At 36.0% G+C, this 27,807-nt stretch overlaps 1 protein-coding gene across 1 annotated transcript in view; it reads right to left on the bottom strand.

Moving 5' to 3' along the window:
- Nucleotides 1-27,807, bottom strand: part of LOC150079481 (D-3-phosphoglycerate dehydrogenase) — a 120,835-nt gene that overhangs the window by 52,929 nt on the left and 40,099 nt on the right. Inside the window, exons 3-5 of the mRNA XM_090383731.1 lie at nucleotides 12,447-12,512; nucleotides 5,500-5,653; nucleotides 1,402-1,534 (exon numbers count right to left, since the gene is read on the bottom strand). Of these exons, the coding sequence (XP_090239857.1) occupies nucleotides 1,402-1,534; nucleotides 5,500-5,653; nucleotides 12,447-12,512 (353 nt within the window). The remainder of the gene's footprint in view (nucleotides 1-1,401; nucleotides 1,535-5,499; nucleotides 5,654-12,446; nucleotides 12,513-27,807) is intronic.

Raw genomic sequence — 27,807 nt, 5'->3', positions numbered from 1 at the left:
AAAACTTTCCAATGCAGCCACTTGGATTCATATACATTTTAAATAACCACTGGTACTATAAAACTGATATTCTATTCTCACAGTCCATATAGTATTATCAACCAATAATTAAAAAACAGCAAAAAATATATATATTCAAAATTGGTTATGCCTGTCCTCGGTATGTGTCACAACCTCATGCAACTATTCTGTTAATTTTTTCAACCCATATTTTTAACCAGGCTCCTATTACAAACAGGCAATTTATTGATGAAATGAACACAAGCAGCACCTGTAAAGTAGTATGCAACAGAACATTATCATTAAGAGCTAAGAATGGTACATGATGCCATTCCTAGACCACAATAAACCTGGCACCCATGTTTCACCATAGGAGTGAACTCTTGAACTTCACAATTGAAAGACTGCCAATCCTTCAGCTAGACTGTGCAAAATCTCTAAATAGTCTTAACCAAGAAAAGGCAGTTTCTGGCGTTCAAAGTTAATTTAAAAGATCTTACTGAATGCACAAATGTTTATAAAATATAATATACCAATCTAATTTTAAAAAGAAATCCACTGCTTTTGTTTATTGTTTCAATGAGTTAACTTAACATAAGTTGTCTAATATGCTGACCAAATCAGGCAGAAAAGTCAAATAAAAAAGGTAATGCAGACTTGGCCATAGAATTACTGAACTAAACATGGTGTTTTAAAAATTGAAGACTATTAGATGTGCATTTTTCTATACACTGACTACAGTAATTTAAATTAGAAGTTCACATATATGGAACAGCAGAAAAGTGAAATAACAAAAAAAAAAAAAAAAAAAAACCAACACAATAGTAAATGCCAGTGTTGGAATATAATCAAACAGTTTAAACTATAAGTTTGTGAAACACCTCTTCAACAGGCCATAATGTGTGCAAGTTAACAGAAAATGCACATGGGTAACACTTTAGATAAGTAACTTATATACAGGACAAATACCAAAATTAGCTATTAATATAGCATGCAGGCATCAAATTAAGAAATGCATGCACGCACACACATACAGTATCGTGTAACAATTGTTTACTGATTTCAAGTCATTGTAAAGTTCTTTGGTTATTAACAAATTTCCCCCCTCCCAAATCTCCAAACAATTACCGGTAACTTATAGGAAATTCGTTCTGTGCTTTTTTCACATATCTAAGTTTTTCTCCTCAAAATTAGGTTTGGTAAATTCACAAGTTTTAGAATCCAATGTTAATAATGGAATCTTACTGGATTGAATAATACAAATTAGAAAGCCAAGATGCTCAGGAGAAACTTATTCCCTAAAATTTACTTAATAAAAACAAAAAAAAAAAAAAAAAAATCAAAGAATACTACTTTGTATACAATAAATCCAGATTTAAATTAAAAATAAAAGATACATACTTTTGGTCTGACGAATTAATGGTGTGTGAACTGTAATGTAATCAGCTTGAGGCCATAACTGATCTAGTTCAAAACTCTCTACACCAAATTTCTTGCTTTCTTCTGCAGGAACCAAAGGATCAAATCCAATAGTCTAATTTAAATAAAAAATATTTGATATCAATAATTAATCTCAAACAGTTTTTCCTTAAGTACCAAATATGCTTTATATTTATTCAAATCCAATACATTTTGTCTTGAAACTACAATCTACCACAACTATTGCAGTCCTCAGAAATAAAGAAAAATCTATATTTTTTTTTTTTAAGGTTTTAGCTTGCCAGTCCTACCATACAAAAATGGATATAAAAATATTTTATTTTTACATTTTTCAGAAATACCATTTGTTTACCAGGATAACTCAAAAGTAGCTTCATAATTTTAAGCCTATAACTTCCATATTTTGAACTTAAAAAACATACTAAACATTAAATAAAAAGCTGTAGCCATTAGTGACTATAACATCCATCTCAATGTGACTATCACTAATCATGCACTATATGCTCCAACAAACAAAAGTCAATATCCTGACATACCCATTAACAGATATTATATCATCAATAAAAACTCAATTCAGCTGTTCAATGTGTAAATTTGTTGGTAATGGCAGCTGATAAACCTGATCCCCTAAGAGGAAAAATTCAACAGTAAAGTTCATATCTATGAGAGTATGCCATCTTGTTAGTATGTGAACTGGTAATCTGGGTTGTCTTCAATGACCTTTGGTAGAGAAAGTTCTACCATATCAATACTCCAGGGAAGGTTTCTTCAGAAACTCACTGAAAGTAATCAATGATGCATAGAACAGGTTAATTCAGCAATAAACTAAGACCATAGTTTCAGTCATTTCTTAGTATATTTGACCAAACCCCTCAAGGGCTGCAGCTCCTAAGGACAGCTTGGCCAAGTGCAGTCAATGTGTTATGGTGAAACATTAAAGGGTCTGAGTCCCACTTTTCTGGTCACAAAAAGGTCTCAAAACTTCCAAATAGAATTCTAATTAATCTGCCCCTGAGGTGCATACACATAGCAAAAACTTCCTGATCAAAGAAAGCAACAGCATTTTTTTTGTTAGGCGTTTGTTCTTTAAACTGACAGCAGCAATCAGAAACTGTACAGTTCGAGAGTCATTGACAAATGACTGACTAAGTAACAGAATTTGTTGATTAGTGAAAGCAATAGGAACTGCTGAAAATTATTCTCCCCCATTTATAACTAGAAAATTTAAACTAAATTTACAACTACTGCAATATACTATACTTTGCTTAGATATACTCAATAAAAATGCTATTTATAACACAAAAACACTTTTCAAAATAATCTAAACTATTATTATAAACACAGGGGTGTGACTGAAAACTACTGATTACTGTGTAACAAAAAAGTCTGTGTATATTTTACTGTTTCTTATGTATTTTGTGTGCCAAATCCAACGGTGCCATCAGTTTTTCTCTAGGATGAAATGATGGTGCAAGTTATCTCCAGACACATTTTGCTATGTTTATGGATATTATAAAAAGGTGTGAAGCAGGTGATGCAAAGCATCATTGGTGACACCAATGATGTTGTGCATATGAAAAATATTATTGGAATGCCTATGGGTGATCAAGACAAGTTGTGGGTGCCTAATAACTCTGTGAAGAATGCGTAGAGGGATAATTCAGTGGTAGTCTTAAGTGTATCTTTCTGCTATACTCAAATATAAAAGGAGCCCACAAATCATCATGATGACTACCTTTGCATGGCGAATCAGTTTTTTTGAAAAGTCTGAAGATCAAAAAACTGCACTGTATCCCAACATACCATCCTCTATTGCTCTGGTACCACAGTGAAGAATCTGCCAATTCCCAATCCACCTTCCAGAGAAGAGCCTTAACTGGATAATGAACCTGATGAACAATGCAACTGGGACTGCATCTCAGAAGCCTATTCAAGAAAGCATGACATTTTCCTAATCAGCAAGAATTTTATTATTTAGTGAGGGATTAGGGCTAACCAAATCCAATGCAGAGTTCCTCATATCCTATTTAAAATAAATCTACTGAATCCCAGCTGCAAGACTTTCATATGGAAAAAAGAGATGTCTATTATACATATCTGTACACTTCTGTAGAAATTTGCTAATGTTTTTATTTGATTGGTCTTCATAAAAGAAACTAGTATTAGTCATAATCCACAGAATCATTTCATGGACAGTTTTAAGAAAAAAACTGAAAGGCATGTTGCTTCACAATGGGAATAAATATCCATTGATTCCCATTGCACACTATTCATATTAAAGAAGATACAGAAATGTGAAGCATGTGTTAGAGAAGATCTGGTATCCAGTATATGAATGGGATGTCTAGTGGGGGAATGGACTTCAAGATGCTGAGATTCCTTCTGTGTTTCAAGGGAACTTATTTTCTCTGCCTCTGGGACAGAAGAACAGCATTACAGGAGAAGAGAACAGTCTACCATAATTGAGCTGCAGCGTGACACAAACATAATAAACAAATCCTTGGGTCAAAAAACAAAGTCTTCAAGTTGGTCAAACAATTTGTTAGAGCACTGGATCCTCAAGGTGACATCTACAAGCATATACAATCCATGTTTCCAAAACTGTCTAATGCAAAAATGAAAGGTGGCATATTTACTGGTCCACAAAAAACAGATGTTGTCCTCACAAGAAGTAGAAAATAAAATGGCTGATGCTGAGTGAAGTGCTGTCAGATTCATTGGCATACAAAATATGTCAATCAAGTTCCATTACTTGCACTCACAGCTAGATTTTTTCAGACTAAATCTGGACAATGTTAGTGCATGGGAAAATATTCAACCAGAACATGCAGTCAATTGAGAAGACATACCAAAGAAGGTAGGATAGGTTTAAGTTCACACTGACAGCAAAAGACAAAAAAAACATTCAAATGTATATTTTTAAGGAAATTCTTTTTCTTAACTAAAGGAGAGTTTCTACTTTTTGATTTTTTAGCCTGTTCTTTGCTTGTGCCAAAGATTAATAATCTATTCTATACAAAAAGTAAACATTGTTGATAAATTTGATATAGTATTCTAAAATAAATTTTGCAATAACAGACAAAATATATAAAAAAAAAAAAAAAAAACTTTATTAAAATATACTTATAAAATATAGTATAACAAGAGATTTTAGAGGATAAAATTTCTCGTTATATACTACATTTTATAAGTATATTTTAATAAAGCTTATTTTACATTTTGTCAGTTATTGCACGATTTATTTTAAAGGATAAAAGTTAAAATCTGTGAATAGAAATAAAAGTAATTAGAATGTACAGATAAAATTTATCTGTATATTTTTATCATTTTTATTTCTATTCATATATTTTAGCTTTTATCCTATAACAGCTTTCATCATAGTGTATTTTAATAAAATTTTATTTCTTGCATTTCATCAGTTGTTGCAAGGTTTATTTTAGCTTGCTTCTCTTTCATTTCTGGGCAAACCACTGATGCTATACAAAAACTAGAGTTATATTGTGTCATATATATGAAATATTATCATAATTTCTGAACTGCAATAGGAAAAAGTTAACACATTACAAATAATACCATACCATTTGTAGAAAAATATAATACTATTTATGGTAAGTTATGTATACCTTTATAACTTTGCAAGAAATGACACGCAGACAAAGGTTGAAAGCTGATTCAAGAATTTTAAAAAAAACTTTTGAATTACTCATCCAATGGGAAAATTAAATATGCCCACATAATCAGAATGATAAAAACTACACCACCACAAATTTAAAACAAGTGACCATAAACTGCTAAAATTTAAACAGCCAAATTCAGCAAGGTGGGGTCATTTTTTGACCCCACTTGCTAAATCTGGTGGAGGGAAACAAAAAAGGCAGTCTGTTTCGATCAGTGCTACAGCTGGAGCAAATTTTTTTTGCAGTGCATACATGTACAAGCAGAGAAAACAGTTATCAAGATATTACATTACATTTAATCAACTGTAATAATGTTGCAATAATGATTATTCTCCTTTCCAAAAGATTCATAAATACAACACATTTAAAATATTTGCAATACCGTCATTCCAAAGGCTTTCATCCTGTATGCTACTTCTCTACCAATTCTGCCTAAGCCTACAATAGCTAGAGTTTTTCCTTGCAGTTCATGGCCCATGAATGATTTTCTGTCCCATTTTCCACCTTTCAGAGAAATACAAGCCTGAGGAATATTCCTGGAGAAGATTAAACAGTGAAATTAATAACATGAAAAACTTAGATTAATTAAAATGATTACAAAAAACAATTAGACAACAAAAAATTCTTTTATTCAAATTCCATTATCTAATGTTAAATAACCAGTTTAAAAACAAATAATCAAGCATGATATGAAAGCTAAACTACTCATTCAGGAAGATACAGCAGATCAATAAAAATAAGAATTAGTTGGGGGGGGGTAAGAGCCACTGAGTTTTTGAACATTTGTAAAGAAGCTGAAACCAAGCGCACACAAAATGGTGTGGAAGATACTTCAAAATGAAGAGAGAAAAAAAAAATTAAATTATTTTAAAAACTTTAAAACAAAAAGACAATATTTACCTGAAGACACAGAATTTTTTTTAAATACAGGCAACCCCCCGTATAACATAGTACTTCCACAACACTGTTTCACTCTAACATGATTGATAAATTTCAGCAATCCTCAACACAACAGAGAATTTCAGTAAACCTCGCATAACAGGGTATTTTTGAGCTTTTGTGTGGGGGAAAACCCTGCTACATGTTGGATATAATTTTTCAATGTTTCCACTCTTTTTGAATTACCACTGTTGACTCACTAATATATATAAAAAAAAAAAAAAAAAGAGAGAAAAATCCCCGTATTTTATTTTGTTGGGAAATCCCATGTTACATTTTGTGTTATTGAATTTGTACTTGTGGACAAATCTAAAATAGATTTTGGAAAAATTGATTCAGAATCTATTGAAGTAATGGACGCATGGAAACATTTCTCAATTGTGGACTGTATCAGAATCTTAGCTTTATCGCTGAAAGAAGTAAGACCGTCAACATTAAATGCGTGTGGAAAAATGCATGGCCAGAGTCAGTTTATTCAGGAAATATGGTTGAACGGGCAGAAAACAGAAAAGGGGAAGGTTTTGATGATGACTACTGAAGCCCTTGTGATGATATGACTACTGAAGCACAGTTGATAGAATCGCCCTCCTCCCCACTGGCTGGAAAATACCAGAGTTCGAATCCCATCAATGAAGGGAGGAATTTTTATGGGTCTTTTTCACAACGTAGCTGAGTTAATTGGGCTCGGGTAGCATGGTTTTTTTCCCGGAAACTCAGGTTTTTCGATCTCAGGACACATGCAATTTATAGACAATATAGACAGAGTAACATGGCCTTAGTCGCCGATGCTCCTAAAAAAATAAGATTTGATTGCTGAAGAAGTTTCAAGAATTACTGGTAGAAAAAAAAAAGCCGGCGTAGCAGATCTGGTGCACATTGCATAGGAGGTAAAATCAAATATCTGATGATGATATCGCAGATTAAAATTCTAAACTTCCAAATTTTACACTAAAAAGCATAGGGGAAGGCATAAAGTTAGCCGAGCAATTAGAATCTTATTTATTGAACACAGATTTTTGAATGAAAGGAGCCCAGAGTTCAAAAGGGAGCTTCAAAAATGCTTAGTTCCATACGATGAAATTCAAAGATTTATCAAGCAAAAGCAAACAAACCCAGATTAACGATTCTTTTAAAGAGAGCAGAAGATACAAGAAATCTAGAATGGTGTATTTTTGTTAGCTTTTGGAACATAATCCCCTTTTGTACTTTTTCTTAGTCCTGTATAACACAGTTTTGCATAACACAACATTTTACAGGAACCTAATAACCGTGTTATACGAGGGTTACCGGTATTCTTAAAATCTGCAATGATTTTATATTTGTAACTGCTCATTCCCAAATTTAAGATATTAAGTACAAGGATTTGCTTAGATAAATCTATAACAGACATTTATTCCTTTGTATAAGGCAATGGTCAGGCCGCACCTTGAGCACTGCATACCGGTCTAGAGACTTCATTTTAGGAAGGATGTAAAGCAGCTAGAACAAGTACAGAAGGGCAACAAGATTGGTGAGGGGGGAAAATGGAGTGCCCTTACCAAGTAAGGCTTCAGTTCTTCAAATTGCAGTAAGAGACTAGGCACCTGCGAGATGATTTGATTGAGGTGTATAAGGCTTTGAATGGTTTGAGTTTGCTCAAACCATTCAAAGACGGTTGCAGAATAGATGTGCAGAAATTTGCCTTTAGCCAGGGAGTGATTGATTGCTGGAACAAACTTCTGTCTGTCATTGTGGAAGCTGATAGCTATGAATGGATAGGTAAAAATGGGTTTTTTTTTTTTTTTTTGATGCTTTATAAGCTTTCTTTCTTGCATCATATGCTCCTACTAATGCTAATAGAACAAACCAAGCCCATACTAGGTATAGGCTTGCAGTACCAACCAAAAGAGCAAGCTGGCTTTAGGACAGAATTCTCAACTATGGATCACCTTCACATAATATCACAGCTAATGGAGAATGCAAATGAATATAAAACACCATTATTCTGCCTGGCATTTGTGGATTACGAGAAGGCATTTGACTCCATACAGCATAAGGCAATGTTTCGGGCACTGGAAAGACAAGGCATGGACATCCCATATATTATGATTTTAAAGAAAATATACCAGAACATTACCTCCTTTATTAGACTTGACAAAGACAGTAGCAAATTTAAAATTGAGGAAGGAGTTCGACAAGAAGACACGATATCTCCAAAGTTGTTTACTGCTGCCCTTGAAGCTTTCAGAAGATTGGACTGGTCGCAAAAAGGAGTCAATGTGAATGGAGAGTATCTAAATCATTTACAATTTGCAGATGACATTGTAATCATAAGCCCTGATCCCAATGAATTACAGAAAAATTCTTAATCAGTTATGCAGAGTTAGTAAGTACTTTGGACTAAAGATGAATATGGCTAAAACAAAAGCAATGATGAAAAAGTATGCCACAGAAAGGGATACAATCATTGAAGGAGCAGTAATTGTAAAGGTGGATTCATATACTTATCTGGGACAAGTCATTAGCTATGATAATGGTAAATGGCTGGAAGTCAAGAGAAGAATAAATTTCGAATGGATATCATTCAGGAAATATAGTCACATAATGAGGAGCTATATCCCAATTTGTCTGAAATTGTAAAATAATGAACCAATGCCTTATGAAAAGCACCATGACTTATGAAAGTGAAACTGGGGCACTCACCAAAAGAATGGAAGAGAAACTGAAAACTACACAGCGAAGAATGGAACGAATTACATTAGGAATCAGGCTGTTAGATAAGAAGAGAAAAACATGGATTAGGCAGCAAACACAAATAAAGGGAATTCTTATTAAAACTAAACTGAAATGGTCTTGGGCAGGACACATAGCTCAAAGATGTGACAGATGGACTAAGAAATAACAGAATGGTACTCTAAAAATTATTTTATTTGTTCGTTAATAATTACTTTATTTTTTGGTTATATAAGGGAGATATGTTACAGCTCTGCCCACAGGCACACTAAACTTTAGTCCCTCGGTTGTATAAAAGATTGTATTGCCTATATCTGTTGTGTAATGTCACTGCCTTATGGTAGATCACTTTGAAAGGCTACTTTTGACCTATTCCTCAACACCAATTTGCTAAATCTGTGCTAACAAAAACAGGTAATGGACAGTAAAGCATTAAAATCAATCTATTTGAATTTCATTTAATTAAATCTTCATTACAAAATTGTAAAAGAGACTACAGTAATTTTATCAAGTGTTTAAATAAAATTCTGTATAAGTAACATAGCAAGTAAATTGCATGGATCAGAAATGGATTTAACAATACATTTAATTTGATTACAAAAATTTGATAAATTAAATAAGAATTTATTCATTTATTTCAGGAAAATATTTATTAAAAAAAAAAAAAAAAAACTTTAAAAATTCATAATTAAAATAAATATAATACAGTTCACAGAATTAAAGTATTTTACATTTTAAATAAACAAATATCCGATTTTGCTTTATAATGTCATAAGGCAGAATAAAGCAAATGCTCTGAATTGTTAAGAACATTAAGAATTCAATCAACAGATCAGTTATTCCCAAACGAAGTACAATGGCACTTTAGGGTGCTCCAATCTTGTTAAAAAGGGTGCTCAGAAAAGGGGGGGGGGGAGTTATGAATATAATGTTATATGATATTTAATTGCACAATATGATATTATTATATTTACCAAGGTGCCCTTATTGGGCAAAGTCTGAAAACTGCATTACACTCACCAATTTAACAGCATAACTGTTCACACATAAATCAATCTGAATGCTTTATTATAGAGGCAAAAAAACGAAGTCAATACCTAGTAAAAACCTTGAAAACAGATAAGTATTTAGGGTCTAACAGCAGCACCAGGGGTTTCCCACATTTCCAAGTTGTATGCATTGTTTGTGAAACACAGTACTCTGTGAAGGCCAGAGATTTAAGAAGTATATGGGTATTGTTCTGTTGTGTAACGTCGTGATGCATTGTATCTTCTGACCATTTAGCCGTTGGGCCCTAATGGGACCCACTGTTGCCCACACTTGCAATGAGGAGGCAGGTCGGGTACCTAGTAGATTACAATTCATACTCTGGCAGGCCCTGCCACCAAAGGCCTATTGTAAAAAAAAAAAAAAATGAACCAATGCCTACTCCCCATAAGAGCTAGAATTTGATTAGGCCAAAATGGTTTAATGAGAGTGAGGTTGGAATTTTGACGCTACTAATTTAGGGGGCATATGCTGTCGTTTTAGTTAGAGTGAAGGGAGATAGACAGAAATATGGAGGCTATAGAGAAGGCAACCCCAGACAGATCAGCGAGGACATGTCCCACCAGAGGAAAAAGAGGGCAGGCAGGAGGGGAGGAAACAGAAGCCAGTCCCCTTCCATCCAGGGAAGGAATAAAGGTACCAAACAAGTGAGTCAGTACGGATCGCCAGAATGGTGCTGGCAGCAAAGCTGCAGATGTCATGGTCAAATCAAGTACGGTTGCGGTGCCTGGGACAGTGCAGTCCCATCCAAGAGTTGCCAGGTTGGTTTTTGGTCATACGTGGGAAAATTGGCCTGTCCATGGAGTCCATTCTTGTGGCATTGCTGAGTCGTCTAGGCTGTTGTGCTACCCATACATTGGGCAGTGTAGCGTTTGGAGTCTGAGTAATCCAGTGTTGCGTTCCCTTTGGTCAATCAACAGCGGGCGTAAACCAGATGGTCGTTTTCAGGAATTACGAGTTTGCCGCTATGAGGGCTTTTCTTCACACAAATAGTGCTTGCGCAGATTTCGTAAAGGCTTTACTTTCATCCACCATGTCCAGTAGGTGCAATTCCATGTTTCATGGCAGGTATGTTATTTTTGTGATGAGAATGCATTTGATATCTTCATAGAGTTTGCAGTAAAACAGATGATGCCAACTCTCCACAGATACATAGCAGGTCCTGGGTGATCCAAAAGTAGGCAAATTTGGCATTAAATGCACCATGGCCTGTGAGGAGGAACGTCACATGGAGTCCTGGAGAACCAGGCTGGGGTAAAACCTGTCAGCTGCTGGGATGAACTTTTGAGTGATCTCCCCCTTCATCGAGACCATCCATCTGGTCTGCCATGCCTGCTGCAGGTGTCTTTGGAGCCTTGCTTTTTCCCATTTTCGGCCGTTGTCCGGATCAAGTGTGAAGTCCAGGAGGGTACACATGGATCCTTTAGATAGGTGGTACAACATGCCAGTTCTGATTACTTAGAGGTCGAGTGGAAGAGCTCCCCACCAGGACCTGTGGAATGTGGGTGCTTACCATGTGGCAGGTGCAGGTGACTGTAAGTAGAATGATTCTTTGAATTGTGTCCAGATGGCGTTTGTTGGCTACATTGGTGGTTTGTGGAACCAAACTGCAGAGGCATAAGTTATAATTGGAATAAGGGTGGCCTTGTAATAAAGTGACAGGGTTTGTCTGTTGAGGCCCCAATTCCATCTGGAGACTCTAGTTGACCACTGCTGAGTATTTCCGAATACTATCTCTGATGTACATTAGATGTGGTCAGAAAAATATGGGAGTCTAAGATAATCCCCAGGTATTTAATTTAGGTGGACAATTTAATAGTTTTACCTTCAATTTTAATCTGCGGTGGCCTACGGGGGTCAAGGGTTCCTTTGAGCAGTATCTATGAAGTCTTGTTGGGTAAGATCCTGAGGAAATGGGTTGCAGCCCAAGTTTGCAATATGTCGAGAGCCAGTATCTCCAGCTGGACTCTAGAGTTTGCCACCACAGTAAGAATGAGGTGGTCTGCAATCTCACTTCTCCCAGGTCCAGCACCAGGAATTTGTCTAGGATGAGGTTCCAAAGGAGTGGTCCCAGGACAGAGCTCTGGGGGAAACCCCTAAAGACTGGTCTGGTGAGCTTTCTGTAGGGAGCATTTACTTCCATCTTCCTGTTGGATAGGTATGTTTTGATGACACTGTATAGGTTGATTGGCACACATGCTTTTCTCAGTCTGGCAAGGACACTGCCACCATATGGTGTTGAACACCCTTGAGAAGTCGATTGATATGACCAGAAAGTACTTCTTGTAAGAGCTTGTAGCTGCATTTATAAGTGTCTGAACAGTGTCATTGGTAAAGAGGCCCAGTTTGAAGCCAAATTGTTTTGGCAATGAGAAATTCACTTCATTATAGTGTTGTTGAAGTCTGACGTGCAACATCCTTTCTAATAGTGTGCTAGCAACGGGGAGCAGGGCAATCAACTGATAGGTGCCTGGATTGACCAGATAGTGATCAAAGAACAACATGTTACTTAGTCTAACTTCTTTGTCAAAAAACAAAATTTACAGATTTTTGAAATAGTCAAGCCACCCCATACATACAAATGAATATTGTTTATAATAATAAAAAAATAAATAATTAGTAATAACCAACCTCGATAATGTTACAATCATGCCACATGTTAATTCTGCAGCACTAAGTGTATTACCACCAGGAGCACTATAAGAAATAAAAACAAATTATGCATCATTAAATGAATTTATTAATATGAAGCATTACAATCCTAATACATGAATAACAGAAAGTTTAAAAATTTCTATATAACTAATAATATGCACACACACACACACACAGCTAGCTAAAGGAAGAAATAAAGAAAATAGCACAAAATTCTCATTATACTGAGCCAGAAAGTCATAACATTAAACACAAGATGACAAGATAAAATTCAAACTCAACTGAACAAAAGTCAATTTGAATATCAGCGCATGTTTGTGAAGCATTTGTTTTCAGGGAATAAACTGATGAATGAGCAAGTTTGGCGAATCTCTCTCTCTCTCTCTCTCTCTCTCTCAAGAAAATTCTGTCAACTAACAAACTACTCAGGAATGCATGGACTTTTCTAAATATACCGTCTTGATTATTTTGACTAATAGTTGATAATCTTCTCTATTTACAGCTGCTTAATTAGTACTAAGCCTCTTGAGATGTTAATACAGCACAGACTACTACAGAACACTCTTCAGCAGTCAGAGATATTTGTTTTGCAGACTGACTGAAACTATCAACCGATTAGCCAAATGTTCTGCATACCAATCAACTGATTAGTTTTTACGCCAATGGAGCATTCCCCTTCTAAGAAGGCTATTCAAAAGTGTTCATCAAGCTTCGGGTCAATTCTCCATCTATTTAATTACCTCTTCTAATAGAAGGCATCATTGGTTTTAGGTAAATGAGAAGTTAAACTCTGAAACATTCAATGACTTTGTTCATTTGGTTTTGATCCATATAAATGGGAAAGATGCGAGGGTCCTACTTTATTCTTTGATGGATCTAACTTTTAAAATTTCATGTGTCTGTATATACAGTAAACCCCCTTTATTTACTCAGGAACGTAACCCCTGAGAAATGCCGCGAATACCGAAAACGCGAATACTGAGTTATGGCTTCCATAGTAATAAAGGGGTTCCGTTCCAAAGTATGAAATATATAAGAAAAACTAGTCTAAAATTTTGTCTCTGTATGTATTATACGTACCTTCATATGTATGTATGACTATGTACATAGACAGTACATAGTGAAATGCAAGCATATGGCATCGAAATGAAAATAAGAAACAATTTAATATTAAATGTAATATTTATTAGAAATTTCGAACAAATCTTTCAAACCAGCGCCTTTGCTAGGAAAAAAAAAAAACAAAACACTTATCCTGCCAGTGCTATCACCAGTTTCGCTAAAGTGTTGATAAAGGAGTTTTTGCCTTTTCACGAATGATGAGTGAACTTAACGGAATTTTATTTTGAGTTCGGTCTTCTATCCACAGATTTAAAGCCTTTTCCATTTTTTGTAATTTAACATCACGAGTTACAAAGCAAATTTTTGAAGCAATTAGCGCGTTTTCACAGACGCTACGGCAGATTTTTTCTTCCGATTTTTTGATTGATTGTACCGTTGACTCATTGATTTTATAATGTTTTGCCACTGAGGAGACACTTTCAACATTAGAAATTTTGTCTAACTCAATTTTATTCGCTAATGTCATCACCTTTGATATTTTCACATTTCTCTTGTTATTCGTAGCCATATTTTTGTATAGGTTAGAAAGAACTTGTCCACAATAAAGTCACTTTCGTCCGTTAACACACTCGAAAAAGTCTGTTTTACACTGCAAAACGGTAGATTTATCAGTTTTGTAAGCATATCAATTTATAAGCATATAAATTAAAAGCAAACGACGAAAACTTCCATTACAAGCACATAACACATACTGAACAAGGATTAGCGAAAAACATCCACGCTCGCGATTTTGTCACCCCTCTCCCCCCGCCCACTGAGCACTGTTTTGGCCAGGAAACATAATTTTAGCTACGCCCCTGTTTTTTTATGGCGGATAATATTCACCGCGCTTTAAATTCACATTTTTTTAGGTTTCATTTTATATTAAATCAGCGATCGCGATTACGCAAAACCACGAATAGCGAGGGTTTACTGTATATACATATATATTTTTTTTAATTTGGTTTATTTAGGTATGAGTTCTTATTTAGTAATGGAATAATTCATTTCTTTCTGATGTGTTTCCTGCGTTAAATATTTCAAATTACTTTAATTTTTAAGTGCTTATTAAGATCATTTGGTTTATATTGCATGTTTAATAGATCTCGAAACAAAAGCTCTGTTCAACCCTAAAATTAGTTCTTAAGATCGTGCTTGTTAACATAATTACTGGTACAGAATGTGATATAAACTGAAAATAACATTTTAGGTTGGGGTGCCAAGATGCCGAAGGCCACAACCAGGAAAAAATGAATTTAAGCTGAAACTGAGGATAGTTAAAAAAAAAAAAAAAAAGAGAGAAATGATCCATGTTTAGGAAATATGTGCTCTAAAAATGAAAAAATATATTTATTAAAGATTTATTTTATTGAACTTCCTTCTGTCTCAATCATATTTTGTTCAATAAAAAAATCTTTACATATTAAATTTATACAACATCACATCACAACAACACTTTACACCCAAACAGTTTTGTTCATCCCACCAAAATGTAGTAGGATTGGCAACATTCTAAACAGAAACTGTATTTTAATGTGGTTGTTAAAACTACAGTCCAAGCTGGTACTGGTGGTGATAAATGATGCAAAAAAAAAAAAAAAAAAAAAAACACCAAGCTTATACAGGACAAGTAAAGAGAAAAAAAAAAAAGAAAAAAAAAAACACCATTTCCCACATTACTTGTCCATCCTGCCTAATAATTTGTCTAGTTCCTTAAATTTATTAAAACTACCCATTTCCAAAACACTAGATGGAAGTTTGTAATAACAATCAAACACCTACTAGCTGAAAGCAAGTTTTCACATATCTATCTTTCTTGCAACCATCCTTCCTCAATTTAAGTGTATGCCCCCTCATGTGCACTCTCAGAACAAGTGGAAAAATGCCATCAGCATTTGGCTTACTCAATTCATTCAAAGCCTTAAACACCCTAATTTCAAGTCTGGCAAGTGCCTAGCTTTCAAATACTGTAATATGCAGAACTAAAATCTTTCTTGGTAAGACTACCCTTCCATTGCCCTCAATAATCTCACTGCACTTCTCTGCCCCCACTCCAACAGATCCACATGCTTCCTAAAATGAGATTTCCAGACCTATATGCAATACTCAAGATATGACACAAACATTGCCTTATACAACAGGATAATCACCTCTTTATCCCTGCTGAAATTCCTGTATATCACTGAAAAAACCCAAGAGCTATCACAGCAGCCTGTTGGCACTCTTCAAACTTCACATCTGACTGCACAGTTATCCAATGGTGTTTTGTTCACCGCTAACCTCAGTATGGTACGACACAATTGATATGTTATTCTGGGATTACTGATACCCATATGCAGTACCTTATATTTGTCAATGTTTAACTTCAATTGCCAACCACCTGCCATGTCACCTGCAAACATACACCAATAAAATTTTATAGACCATCAATATTGTTAATAAATATTGAAAACAGCAAGGGAGCAAGCAATCAACCCCAAAGGACTGCAATAATAACATTAGTCGAAAAAAAGAGCAGTAACCACTCTACCTTCTCCCACTCAACCACCCCTTTATCCACTACACCAGTGCCAAACTGCTCCAACTTGTACAGAAATCTTTCATGTGGAACAGTATCAAAAGCATTTCTGAAATCTAAGTATATGATGTTATTATTTTTTTATTCAGTTCTATTACTGCATCATAGTATCCCATCAGATTGGTCAGACAAGATCATCCCTTAACAAATCCATACTGTGACTGTCATATAACTGCATGCCTGTGTATATGTTCTTGCATAACTTCTTTAATCAGCGATTTCATTATTTTCCCCCAGAACAGAAGTCAAGCTTACAGGTCTGTAATTACTCATGTCACCCTATCATCCACTATGTGAATTGGAATACATTCACAAATCTCCAGTCCACAGGGATCTATCCCAAATCCAAAGATGCTCTCATAATTATGGTTAAGGGTTTGTTTACCTCCTTTGCTATCTCCCTTAATATAACCGGATATTACAATTAAATGAACAGAAACCTAAAAAAATAAAAAAATAACTGGATATAACCCATCCACCCTAAGTGCCTTTTTTATATTTCCTAATGTCTGGCCTTCCAGTTTCCTCTGTTATAACAAAATCATTTTGCTCCCTGTTAGGGTTTGATAACCTTCTGGCATCCACTTCCCTAAAGAATTCCTCATGTGCAAGTGTAGATACAAAATACCTATTTAGTTTGTCAGCAACCTAACAAGATCATCAACAGTTAAACCACTGATATCAAGTAGTAGTAGTGGCATGTGATGCAAGAAAGCAAATGTATGAGCTTATGCAGCATCAGCCAAAAAAACAAAAACACAACACACCATTCCCTCCAAATGCCTGTCCAGTTCTTCCTCAAATTTATTCAACCTATCAACTTCCACAACGACAGATGGAAGTTTGTTCCAGCAATTAACCACCCGCTGGCTAAAGGCAAATTTCCACACATCTATTCTACATCTGTCTTTTCTTAATTTGAATTTATGCCCCCTTAGGTTCGTAATCTGAACAAGTGGAAGGATCCCATCAGAATTCAGCGTGCTCAACCCATTCAAGGCCTTATATACCTCAATCAGATCACCACGCAGGTGGCTAGTCTCCAGCCACTGCAATTTGCAGAACTTAAGCCTCTCTTGGTAAGAGAATCCCTTCATTCCCCTCACCAATCTTGTTGCCCTTCTCTGTACATGCTCAAGTAAATCTACATCCTTCCTAAAATGAGGCCTCCAGACCTTTATGCAGTACTCAAGGCGTGGCCTGACCATTGCCTTATACAGAGGGATAATCACCTCCTTTTCCCTGCTAGCAAAATTGCTATATATCATTGACAAAACCCCATAACCTGCCCTGGCAGCCTGTCTACATTGCTCAGAGAACTTCATATCTGACTGCACAATTACTCCCAGGTCTTTTTCATTTTCTACCACCTTAAGTGTAGTACCACACAGTTGGTGCGTTTCTCTGGGGTTACTTCTACCCATATGCAGTACTTTGCATTTGTCAAGGTTAAACTTCAGTTGCCACTTCTTAGCCCATCTGCCCAAATTATCTAGATCCTGTTGCAGTAGCACACTGCCATTACTGTCATTAACAACCCTGCCAACCTTTGTATCATCTGCAAACTTCGACATTAAGCCTGATATACCTTCATCAATATCATTGATAAATATACAAAACAACAGTGGACCTAACACCGAACCCTGTGGGACTCCACTAATAACATTAGTGGAAGAAGAGCAGCACCCATTGATTACCACCCTCTGTCTTCTCCCACTTAACCATCCTTTTATCCATTGTAGCAACTTACCCTTAATACCATTCTGCTCCAATTTGTACAATAGTCTTCCATGCGCAACAGTGTCAAAAACTTTCCTGAAATCCAAATATATGATAACAAAATTATTTTTTGCATCCGGTTCCTTTGTAACCACATCATAATATCCTATCAAATTTGTCAGACAAGACTTTCCCTTAACAAACCCATGCTGTGTCTGAATTATTGCTGCTGTCTTCTCTAGATGATCCTGCAATGCATCTTTAACGAGCAATTCCATTATTTTACCCGGAACAGAAGTTAAACTAACTGGTCTGTAATTTCTCGTGTCACCCTTCGATTCCCCTTTGCGAATTGTGGATACATTTGCACATCTCCAGTCCGTGGGAACCTCCCGTGAGTCCAAGGATGCTCTCATAATTATGGCTAAGGGTTTGCTTAGTTGCTTTGCCGCCTCCTTTAATATAACTGGATAGATCCCATCCACCCCAGGTGCTTTTCTTACGTTTAACTTCAACAATTTCTCTTCCACTTTGCTCTCAGTTATTACAAGATCATTAAGCACCCTGCTAAAATTTGATAACCTTCTGCCATTTTCAAACCTTAATAACTCCTCATGTGTGAATGTAGATGCAAAATACTCATTCAGTTTGTTTGCTATCTGAGCAGGATCATCAACAGTCGAACCATCGATGTCAAGTGGACCAATCAGATTCATCCCCTTCCTTTTAGAGTTTATATAAGTAAAGAAATCCTTGCTGTTTTTCTTAGCATCTTTTGCCAAGGATTTCTCGTAATCTGCCTTCGCCTGCCGAACCTCCTTTGTGATCTGATTACAGACTAGCTTATATCTGCCATAGTCTTCTGAGTCACTTGATAATTTATATGCATCCCATGCATTTTTCTTCTCTGTTACGAGTCTCATTAGTTCAATTGAAAACCATTTAGGCCTAAACCTTGAACAATATTCCTTAATAGGTATGAAACTTTTAGTAGCCTCCACGATTAATTCCTTGAATGCTTCCCACTTAGAATTTACTGTTGGTAACATCGTCAGTTGATCCCACTGTACAGAATTTAAAAACTGTCGGAGACCACTGTACTTGCCTTTACGGAAGCCAAAACCCTTTCCTTTACCCCTGATGGTAATTAAATCTTTAAGTAAATCCCACGTCAGTACACTGTGATCACTGCCACCTATTGGTTCTTTTATCTGCAAATTCCTAATACTTGAATGTTCACTGCTGATAACCAGATCAAGAGTATTACTTTCTCTGGTTGCCTCTCGAACATGCTGCTGCAGAAGACAATCATCCAATAAATCCACAAAAGTCTGACTAGTGTGTGAATGAATATCTGGGAAGTTAAAATCCCCCATTATACGACATTCCGATTTACTAGCCCACTCTAATTCTCTGTACAATTGTTCATTGTACTCATTTGAGTCATTAAGCCTATAACACACTCCTACTCTAATTTTTGCTTTAGCCGTGCTTATGTCACACCAAACTGACTCAACAGTGCACTGTTCATCTGTATTAACTGGATGCACTTCTTTTGATTTTATGTTTTCTTTATTAACAGCATAACACCTCCTCCCTTCCTATCCTGTCTATCCTTTCTGTGCACATTGTACTCCCCAAATTCCAGTTCGGCATTCCTTATATCTGTGTGACACCACGTCTCTGATATCCCAACAATATCCACCTTTGATGTCTTGACCAACACTTCAAATTCATCAAATTTATTTACTATACTTCTAGCATTGGTATACATGCAAGTATACATGCACCTATTCCTATTCCCAGCCACTCTAACACATCCCATATACCCACCTGTTTCACGATGACTGACATCCGTCCCTGAAACCCCCAACACCCCTCGCTCCAGGTCGCTACTTATTCTAATAGAAGTTGTGCAAGAATCACCTTCACCTCTGCCTACGGCTACTGTTAAACTATTAGTCCTTGTATCCCCCCAAGCTAGCAGTTTTCCGACCCACCTAACACTGCCTTGATAGCATCAGCAAATATTCTTGCACCCTTTTTATTTAAGTGTATCCCATCCCTGTAGAAGCAATCTCTCCTGTTAACAAGTACAGTCCAGGCTGAAAAAAATTCTACCCCTTGAGCCTTGCACAATCTTTCCAGGGCCGAACTGATCGACAAGGCTCTCATCATAAGTGGGCCAATATGATTCATCCCTTTTTTCTAGTTTACATAAATAAAGAAGTCTTTGCTGCTTTTCTTTGCATTTTTAACCAGATTTCTCATAATTAGCTTGCCTAACCTCCTTTGTGACTTGATTATAGACTAGTTTATATCCACCATAGGCTTCTGCATCACCTTAAAATGTGTATGCATTCCATGCATTTTTCTTCTCTACCATGAGTTTCATTGGTTCAGCTGACATTCACATCTAATCCTTAAACAGTATTTCTTAGTTGGTATGAAAAAAGTCTTATAGATTCTATGATGACACAGCATGGGTTTGTTAAGGGAAAGTCTTGTCTGACAAATTTGATAGGATATTATGATGTGGTTACAAAGGAACTGGATGCAAAAAATAATTTTGATATCATATATTTGGATTTCAGGAAAGCTTTTGACACTGTTGCGCATGGAAGACTACTGTACAGATTGGAGCAGAATGGTATTAAGGGTAAGTTGCTACAATGGATAAAAGGATGGTTAAGTGGGAGAAGACAGAGGGTGGTAATCAATGGGTGCTGCTCTTCTTGGACTAATGTTATTAGTGGAGTCCCACAGGGTTCGGTGTTAGGTCCACTGTTGTTTTGTATATTTATCAATGATATTGATGAAGGTATATCAGGCTTAATGTCGAAGTTTGCAGATGATACAAAGGTTGGCAGGGTTGTTAATGACAGTAATGGCAGTGTGCTACTGCAACAGGATCTAGATAATTTGGGCAAATGGGCTAAGAAGTGGCAACTGAAGTTTAACCATGACAAATGCAAAGTACTGCATATGGGTAGAAGTAACCCCAGAGAAACTTACCAACTATGTGGTACTACACTTAAGGCAGTAGAAAATGAAAAAGACCTGGGAGTAATTGTGCAGTCAGATATGAAGTTTTCTGAGCAATGCAGACAGGCTGCCAGGGCAGGTCATGGGGTTTTGTCAATGATATATAGGAATTTTGCTAGCAGGGAGAAGGAGGCAATTGTCCCTCTGTATAAGGCAATGGTCAGGCCACGCCTTGAGTACTGCATACAGGTCTGGAGGCCTCATTTTAGGAAGGATGTAGATTTACTTGAGCGTGTACAGAGAAGGACAACAAAATTGGTGAGGGAAATGAAGGGATCCTCTTACCAAGAGAGGCTCAAGTTCTGCAAAATGCAGTGGCTGGAGACTAGGCACCTGCGCGGTAATCTTATTGAGGTGTATAAGGCCTTGAATGGGTTGAGCACGCTGAATTCTGATGGGATCCTTCCACTTGTTCAGATTACGAACCTAAGGGGGCATAAATTCAAATTAAGAAAAGACAGATGTAGAATAGATGTGCAGAAATTTGCCTTTAGCCAGCAGGTGGTTAATTGCTGGAACAAACTTCCATCTGTCGTTGTGGAAGTTGACAGGTTAAATAAATTTAAGGAGGAACTGGACAGGCATTTGGAGGGAATGGTGTGATTTTTTTTTTTTTTTGGCTGATGCTGCATAAGCTCATACACCTGCTTTTTTGCATCACATGCCACTACTACTACTTCCCTGAATGCTTCCCATTCCGAATTTAAAAACTGTCTGAACCCATTGTCGTGACCTTTAAGAAAACAAGTCCTTCCCTTTGCCCTCAAAAGCAGTTACATCTTTAAATAGTTTTCCCACATCAATACACAGTGATCACTGCCACCTAGTAGTTCCTTTATCTGGAAATTCCTAATGCATAAAGAATCACTGCTCATAATAAGACCGATTGATTTGATTGTTTATGGTGCAAAAACATTTAAAGCCATTATGACTCAATCAGATCATCAGTATTTATTTCCTCTCAGTACCTCTCTAACATGCAGAAAACAGTCTACCAGCAGATCAAGAAAAGTCTCGTTACTGTGTGGGTGACTGACCCACAAAAGTTCAGCCAATATCTAAAAAACAGCTAACATCTCCATTATAAGACATTCTGATTTACTGGCACACTATTTGCCTATATAGCTGTTTATTATACTGATCATAGTCATAGCACACTTCAACTCTCATGCCCCCCCCCCCGTGCTTATGTCATGCCAAACTGATTCAATATTACACTGGCCACTCCATCAACTAGGTGCATTGCCTCAGACTGTGTGCTTCTTAACAAAGAGCACAACTCCCTACCCTCTGGTCCTGTCTATTCTTTCTATATACATTTTACTCCCTATATTCAAATTTTGCATCCTCCACGTATGAGTTTCACTATGTCTCTAACATCCGTACAATGTTCGCATTTGATGGATTAACTAGTATTTCAAATTCATCACTTGTGTTTAATAAATCAAAAAAAACATATATCACATTCTTTTAAATGAATTATTTTTTTTTCCAATTATAATTTGAGGATTCAGTATTGCAGAGCTGAGATATAGTCAATCATACTAATTTAAAATAACAATTCATGCATTCCAGAAACTATTCTTTCAATATTTCCACTATGTGCCACAATGGCAAACAAAAAGCCAAATAATTTTTCAACATTCTCCAAATTCTACTTCTGAAATACATACATCAGGATAAACAATGACCTCTGACTAATAAGATCTATTAAACCAGTCATCATTCCTTTTTTTTGGCTCTTCTAAATTGAATTTTTAAGCAAAAAAAAAAAAAAAAAAAACACACACTGACGAAATAAGTTTTCACCAAATTGAAATTCCATATCAATAATAATAATTTTATATGTTAAAAGAACCTTCCAAGGTTGGGAATATTTTTATACATGTATTTAGTACGTCCTCCCAAACTGGTGTACTTTTTATTGAAGCCCATATTTCTATGTATTCACAAACTCTTCTGCTACCAATCAAATATTTCATCCTTAAATTATTTCTTCACCCAGAATTTGTGCGTCAGTTAATTTTTTTAGCAAGTAGACAAATTCCGCCAAGGGAATAAATTTTTCGTTAATGTCTAATTTAAGTATCTTGATCTCTAATTTAAGTATCTTGATCATCTACAGCATGTAACTCATGACCTCTATTATGCAATTTTCAGAACAGTCAGTCATTTTTTAATAATTGACTATTGAATATGTCAAGCATACTATGCAAATCATGGAAGTATGCTTCATTTAATGGCAACGTCAAAAAAATTATACAGGGTCATCGAAAAGGTGTCCATAATTTCCCTTTTAATTATCTTTGGAAATATTTGATTGATTGCTGTGATTGTAGCAGCAAACAGTGTGGTAACTCACTAAGTTTTATTTGACACCTCAACAATGACCTTGGCTGCACAGTGAGTGTGTGAAGAATGACTCCTACGTGCACAGCCTCAGTCATTGTCAGTAAGATGGCTGTGCAATAGAAAGTGCAGTGTGTGTTATGGTATACTGAATTTCAATACCGACACGTCGGTATTGACGTTGCACCGTTATGACAGATTTAAATTCAGCTTATCACAACACACTGTGCTTTCTGTTGCATGGCCTTCTTACTGACACTGACTGAGGCAGTGCACGTAGGAGTCATCCTGCACACACTCATGGTGCAACCAAGGTCGTTGCTGGGATGTCGAATAAAACTTAGCGAGTTACCACACTGTTTGCTGCTATGATCACAGCAATTGATCAAACATTTACATGGATAATTAAAAGGGAAATCATGGACACCTTTTCCGATGACCCTATACAATAAATTTTTCCTGCTTTTTTTTCTGCAACAAAAAATATCTTCAATTCTTCAAGACTTTTTGATATCTGATTGATCACTTGCTGCAACAAGTGAGTTTTTGAATATACCAATAACTTGTTATAGGTTACATCTTCTAAAGAAGAAAATTCTCAAAATTACAATGTTCAATGATTAGTAATGAAAAAACATTGCATTTCGAGCAAGATCAATGGTGTCTGCAAGGCAGATTGTCCTACCACACAATGCATATCTGTCCACATGGAATTGTCTTTTAGTCCATAGGAGGGTGTAGTTTGCAGAACACTAGGTGCACTCAAAATCTGCACCAGTGAGACTACTTATACACAGAAGGAAGAGAAATATGTGCCCAGGTGTCCTAATTTTCTTAGAATCAGCTTTTAGTGAACTTATGCCATAAGCAGTTTTTCCATCACTAGAAATGCAAATGCCTTTCATAAAAAGTCATTTTGTACATCTAGTTTAACCTTCCATTACTAGTATGCATTACAGATGCCACTTTTTAAAATTTTTTTTTAATTAAAAAAAATCAAATCCTCCCACATACCTTTTGCCAACCAATACTTTCTAATGGTTATTCAGTACTTTGTTTTTCATTTCGACATGCTATGAATTAAAAGACAATTTCTTGTGTAGCATTTAACAGACGTTAGGCAAGCAAAAGTTTTTTTTTTTTCTAGGCAATTCCCATTCCTAGGTGGCATGGTTTGTTTGTTATTTGTTTTTTTTAGGAGCATTAGCAACTAAGGCTATATTGCTCCAGGATATGTGGTGGTCATTCCCTGACCTTTCCTCATCCTCTGTATTTGGTGGGCACGGGCTCGAACACCGGTCTAATCAAGAAGCGTGTGCTATGCACTGCTGCTCCTGCCCACTTGGCTACAGAGGCACCCCTAGGTGGCATGGGTGAAATGCCATCTAGTTTTTTTTTTATGAGAGGTGCCTAATCTTGCCATAGAGCTTTGGTTTTGACAGTCCACAAAATTAGATACGTTCACAGTGCATCTGCCAGATGCCACAGAAGTGTCTGGGTTTCCATTTTGAGGATCAGTAATCTTGAAAATTCTAAAAAAAAAAAAAAAATGTGATAACAATAATATTATTATTGGTCTATATTTTATTTTTGTTTGATATTTTTTAATAGGGTTTAGCAAATCCCAATGATAATTAATAGATCACCATTTTCAATTCAGTAAAAAAACATTAAAACAAAAGGTGGAGAATATTACACAGATGTCATGCAAGTCTTTGTTAACCTATCATCACTCACACCCTCATTTTTCACAAAGCTACTCTGGTACCATCTGTGTGATCGATCCCCTATTTTTAGTTTTATTTTCAAAAAATGTTTATAGCATGCCAACTTAAAATGATTATTTGATGTAGTATACAGCTTAGGTGTGGACTGTGAAGTCTGACAACCAGACATCTAAGGGAAGATCTGAGGTGTATAACACATTAATTCATTCAGCATTATTATACAGATATATAAAACACTAAAGGGATTGAGTAAAATGAATGAGAAAAGTCTGTTATTCCTCATGGATGAGACATGAACCGGGTGATAAAAATCAAGGAATAACAGAAAATTGTATTTCATGAAATTCAGCTATGAGCAGCAAGTTAGCATAGGCATATGATGCAAGAAAGCAGGTTTATATAGCATCAGCCAAAAAAAAAAAAAAACACACCTTCCCATTTCACCCATCCATTTATTCCAAAAGTTTGTCTAGTTCAGTCTTAAATTTATTTAAGCTGTCAACTTCCACAATGACAGATGGAAGTTTGTTCAGTAATCAACCACCCACTGGCTAAAAGCAAATTTCTGCACATCTATTCTACAACTGTCTTTCCTCAATTTGAATTTATGCCCCTTCAGGTGCAGAATCTGAGCAAAAGGAAGAATCCCATCAGCATTGAGCTTGCTCAAACTATTCAAGGCCTTATGCACCTCAATCAGATCACCTCGCAGGTGCCTCATATCCAGACTGTAATTTGCAGAACTTAAGCCTTTCTTGGTAGCAACAACCCCTTGTTCCACTCACTAATCTCACTGCCCTTTTCTGTACTCGTTTAAGCAGCTCTACATCTTTCCTAAAATGGGGCCTCCAGACCTGTATGCAGTACTCAAGGTGTGGCCTGACCATTGCCTTATACAAGGGGGCAATCACCTCTTTATCCCTGCTAGCAAAATTCCTATATATCATTGACAAGATCCCATGAGCTCTTATAGCCTTTTTGCACTGCTCAGAAAACTTCATATCTGACCCCACACCCTTTTCATTCTCCACTACCCTTAGTGTAGTACCACAGTTGATGTGTTACTCTGGGATTACTGTTACCGACATGCAGCACTTTGCATTTGTCAATGTTAAACTTCAGTTGCCACCTCTCACCCCATCTACTCAACTTTTCCAGATCCTGTTGTAGTAGCATGCTGTCCTTACTTTAAAAACCCTACCAACCTTCGTATTGTCTGTAAACCTGGACATTAAGCCTGATATATATCTTTATCAATATCATTGATAAAAACAGAAAATGGAAAGGGGCCCAACACAGACCCCTGGAGGACACCAATAATAACATTAGTCCACGAAGAGCAGTGTCCATTGATTACCACTCTGTCTTCTCCCACTCAACCATCCCCTCATCCATAGCAGCAGCTTGCCTGTAATGCCATACTGCTCTAACTTGTACAGTAGCCTTCCAGGTACAACAGTATCAAAAGCTTCACTAAAATCCAAGTACTGTATATGATATCAAAATTATTTTTTTGCTTCCAGTTCCTTTGCGATCATACTATCCAATCAAATTGGTCACACAAGACTTCCCCTTAATAAACTCGTGCTGTGTCTGAACTATAACTCTTATCAAATAATGCAATAAATTGGCAGCTAGTCTAACTAAATTTAAAGCAGAACTGGATGATTACCCTTGTTGGAAGGAATAGTATGAATATTGTTGTATTTAAATTTTTATTAGTTTATTTTCGACTGATGCAGAGAAAGTTTGGTTCCTTGCATCAATCAACCTTACTAATACTATATCATTAGTCTTATTATTCAAATGTTTTGTTTACTAGATTTCAGCCAAGGTATTTAACAGGATGAGCCTTGTGATTCGCCTATCATACTTTAAAAATAAAACGAACACTGCACACTAAAAAGGGGGTGAATTTTTAATGAAAAGTAACAGGGATATACAATATGTTATTTAATAAATTAATTTTTAAATAAAGATAAACATACCAGAAGCACAGGAGAATTTAGATCCTGTGAAACTAAAGCCAGAAGGTGAATGAAAAACTTCGGGAACGTAGCAAAATAAAATATATAAAAAAAAAAAAAAAAAAACTCAGTTTTAATACACTCAAGCGATTCACAAATAGGCGCTTAAATATAACACACCAGACCATGTTTTTTTTTTTTGTTTGTTTGTTTTTTTCGTCCATCTGGCCGTAGTATGCACCTGAATTGCTTAATTCACCTAGCATTCTATTTTAAGAATCAATTAATTAATTTAACTACTTTGGTAGATAGCTATGTTAAAATGATGCATTTGCACTAACCTACATATTAATCAATTTATTTATTCTTGATTTTTTAAGGAGTCCTTATGTGCTGTAATGTAATAACTAATGAGGTGAGTGCTGAAAATTAAGCTAAGCTATACACATACGATCAATTTATTTATTTTTGAAACCATCTGCTGCAGCGAAGTGGCGCTCGAATCGCGCGAGAGGCTTGCGTATAAAAACACTCACATTTAATTATGACGAGTATGTACAGTAACCGTGGGCCCCCTCCCATCTTAAAGCTTTAAAATCTAATTCGATTGACTTAAAAATAAGTAAATAAATTCAACTATTGTATACTAATGCAATACTATGAAACTATTTTATTTCTCCAAGTTTCATTTAAAAAAAAAAAAAAAAAAAGTTTTTTTTTTTACCCGCTTAAGTTGCGTCTTCTTTTCGCCTATTTACATATATATGGCTGAACTCTTGCTAGTTACGAATTTGCCTCTGGAACTAATCAACTGTCATGAGCAGATAATCAAATGGAAAGAATAACGTACT

Source organism: Mastigoproctus giganteus, chromosome 10, assembly GCF_048544385.1.
Source record: "Mastigoproctus giganteus isolate SK-2022 chromosome 10, ASM4854438v1, whole genome shotgun sequence".
Taxonomy (NCBI): domain Eukaryota; kingdom Metazoa; phylum Arthropoda; class Arachnida; order Uropygi; family Thelyphonidae; genus Mastigoproctus; species Mastigoproctus giganteus.
This window is presented reverse-complemented; position numbering and strand designations above follow the sequence as displayed.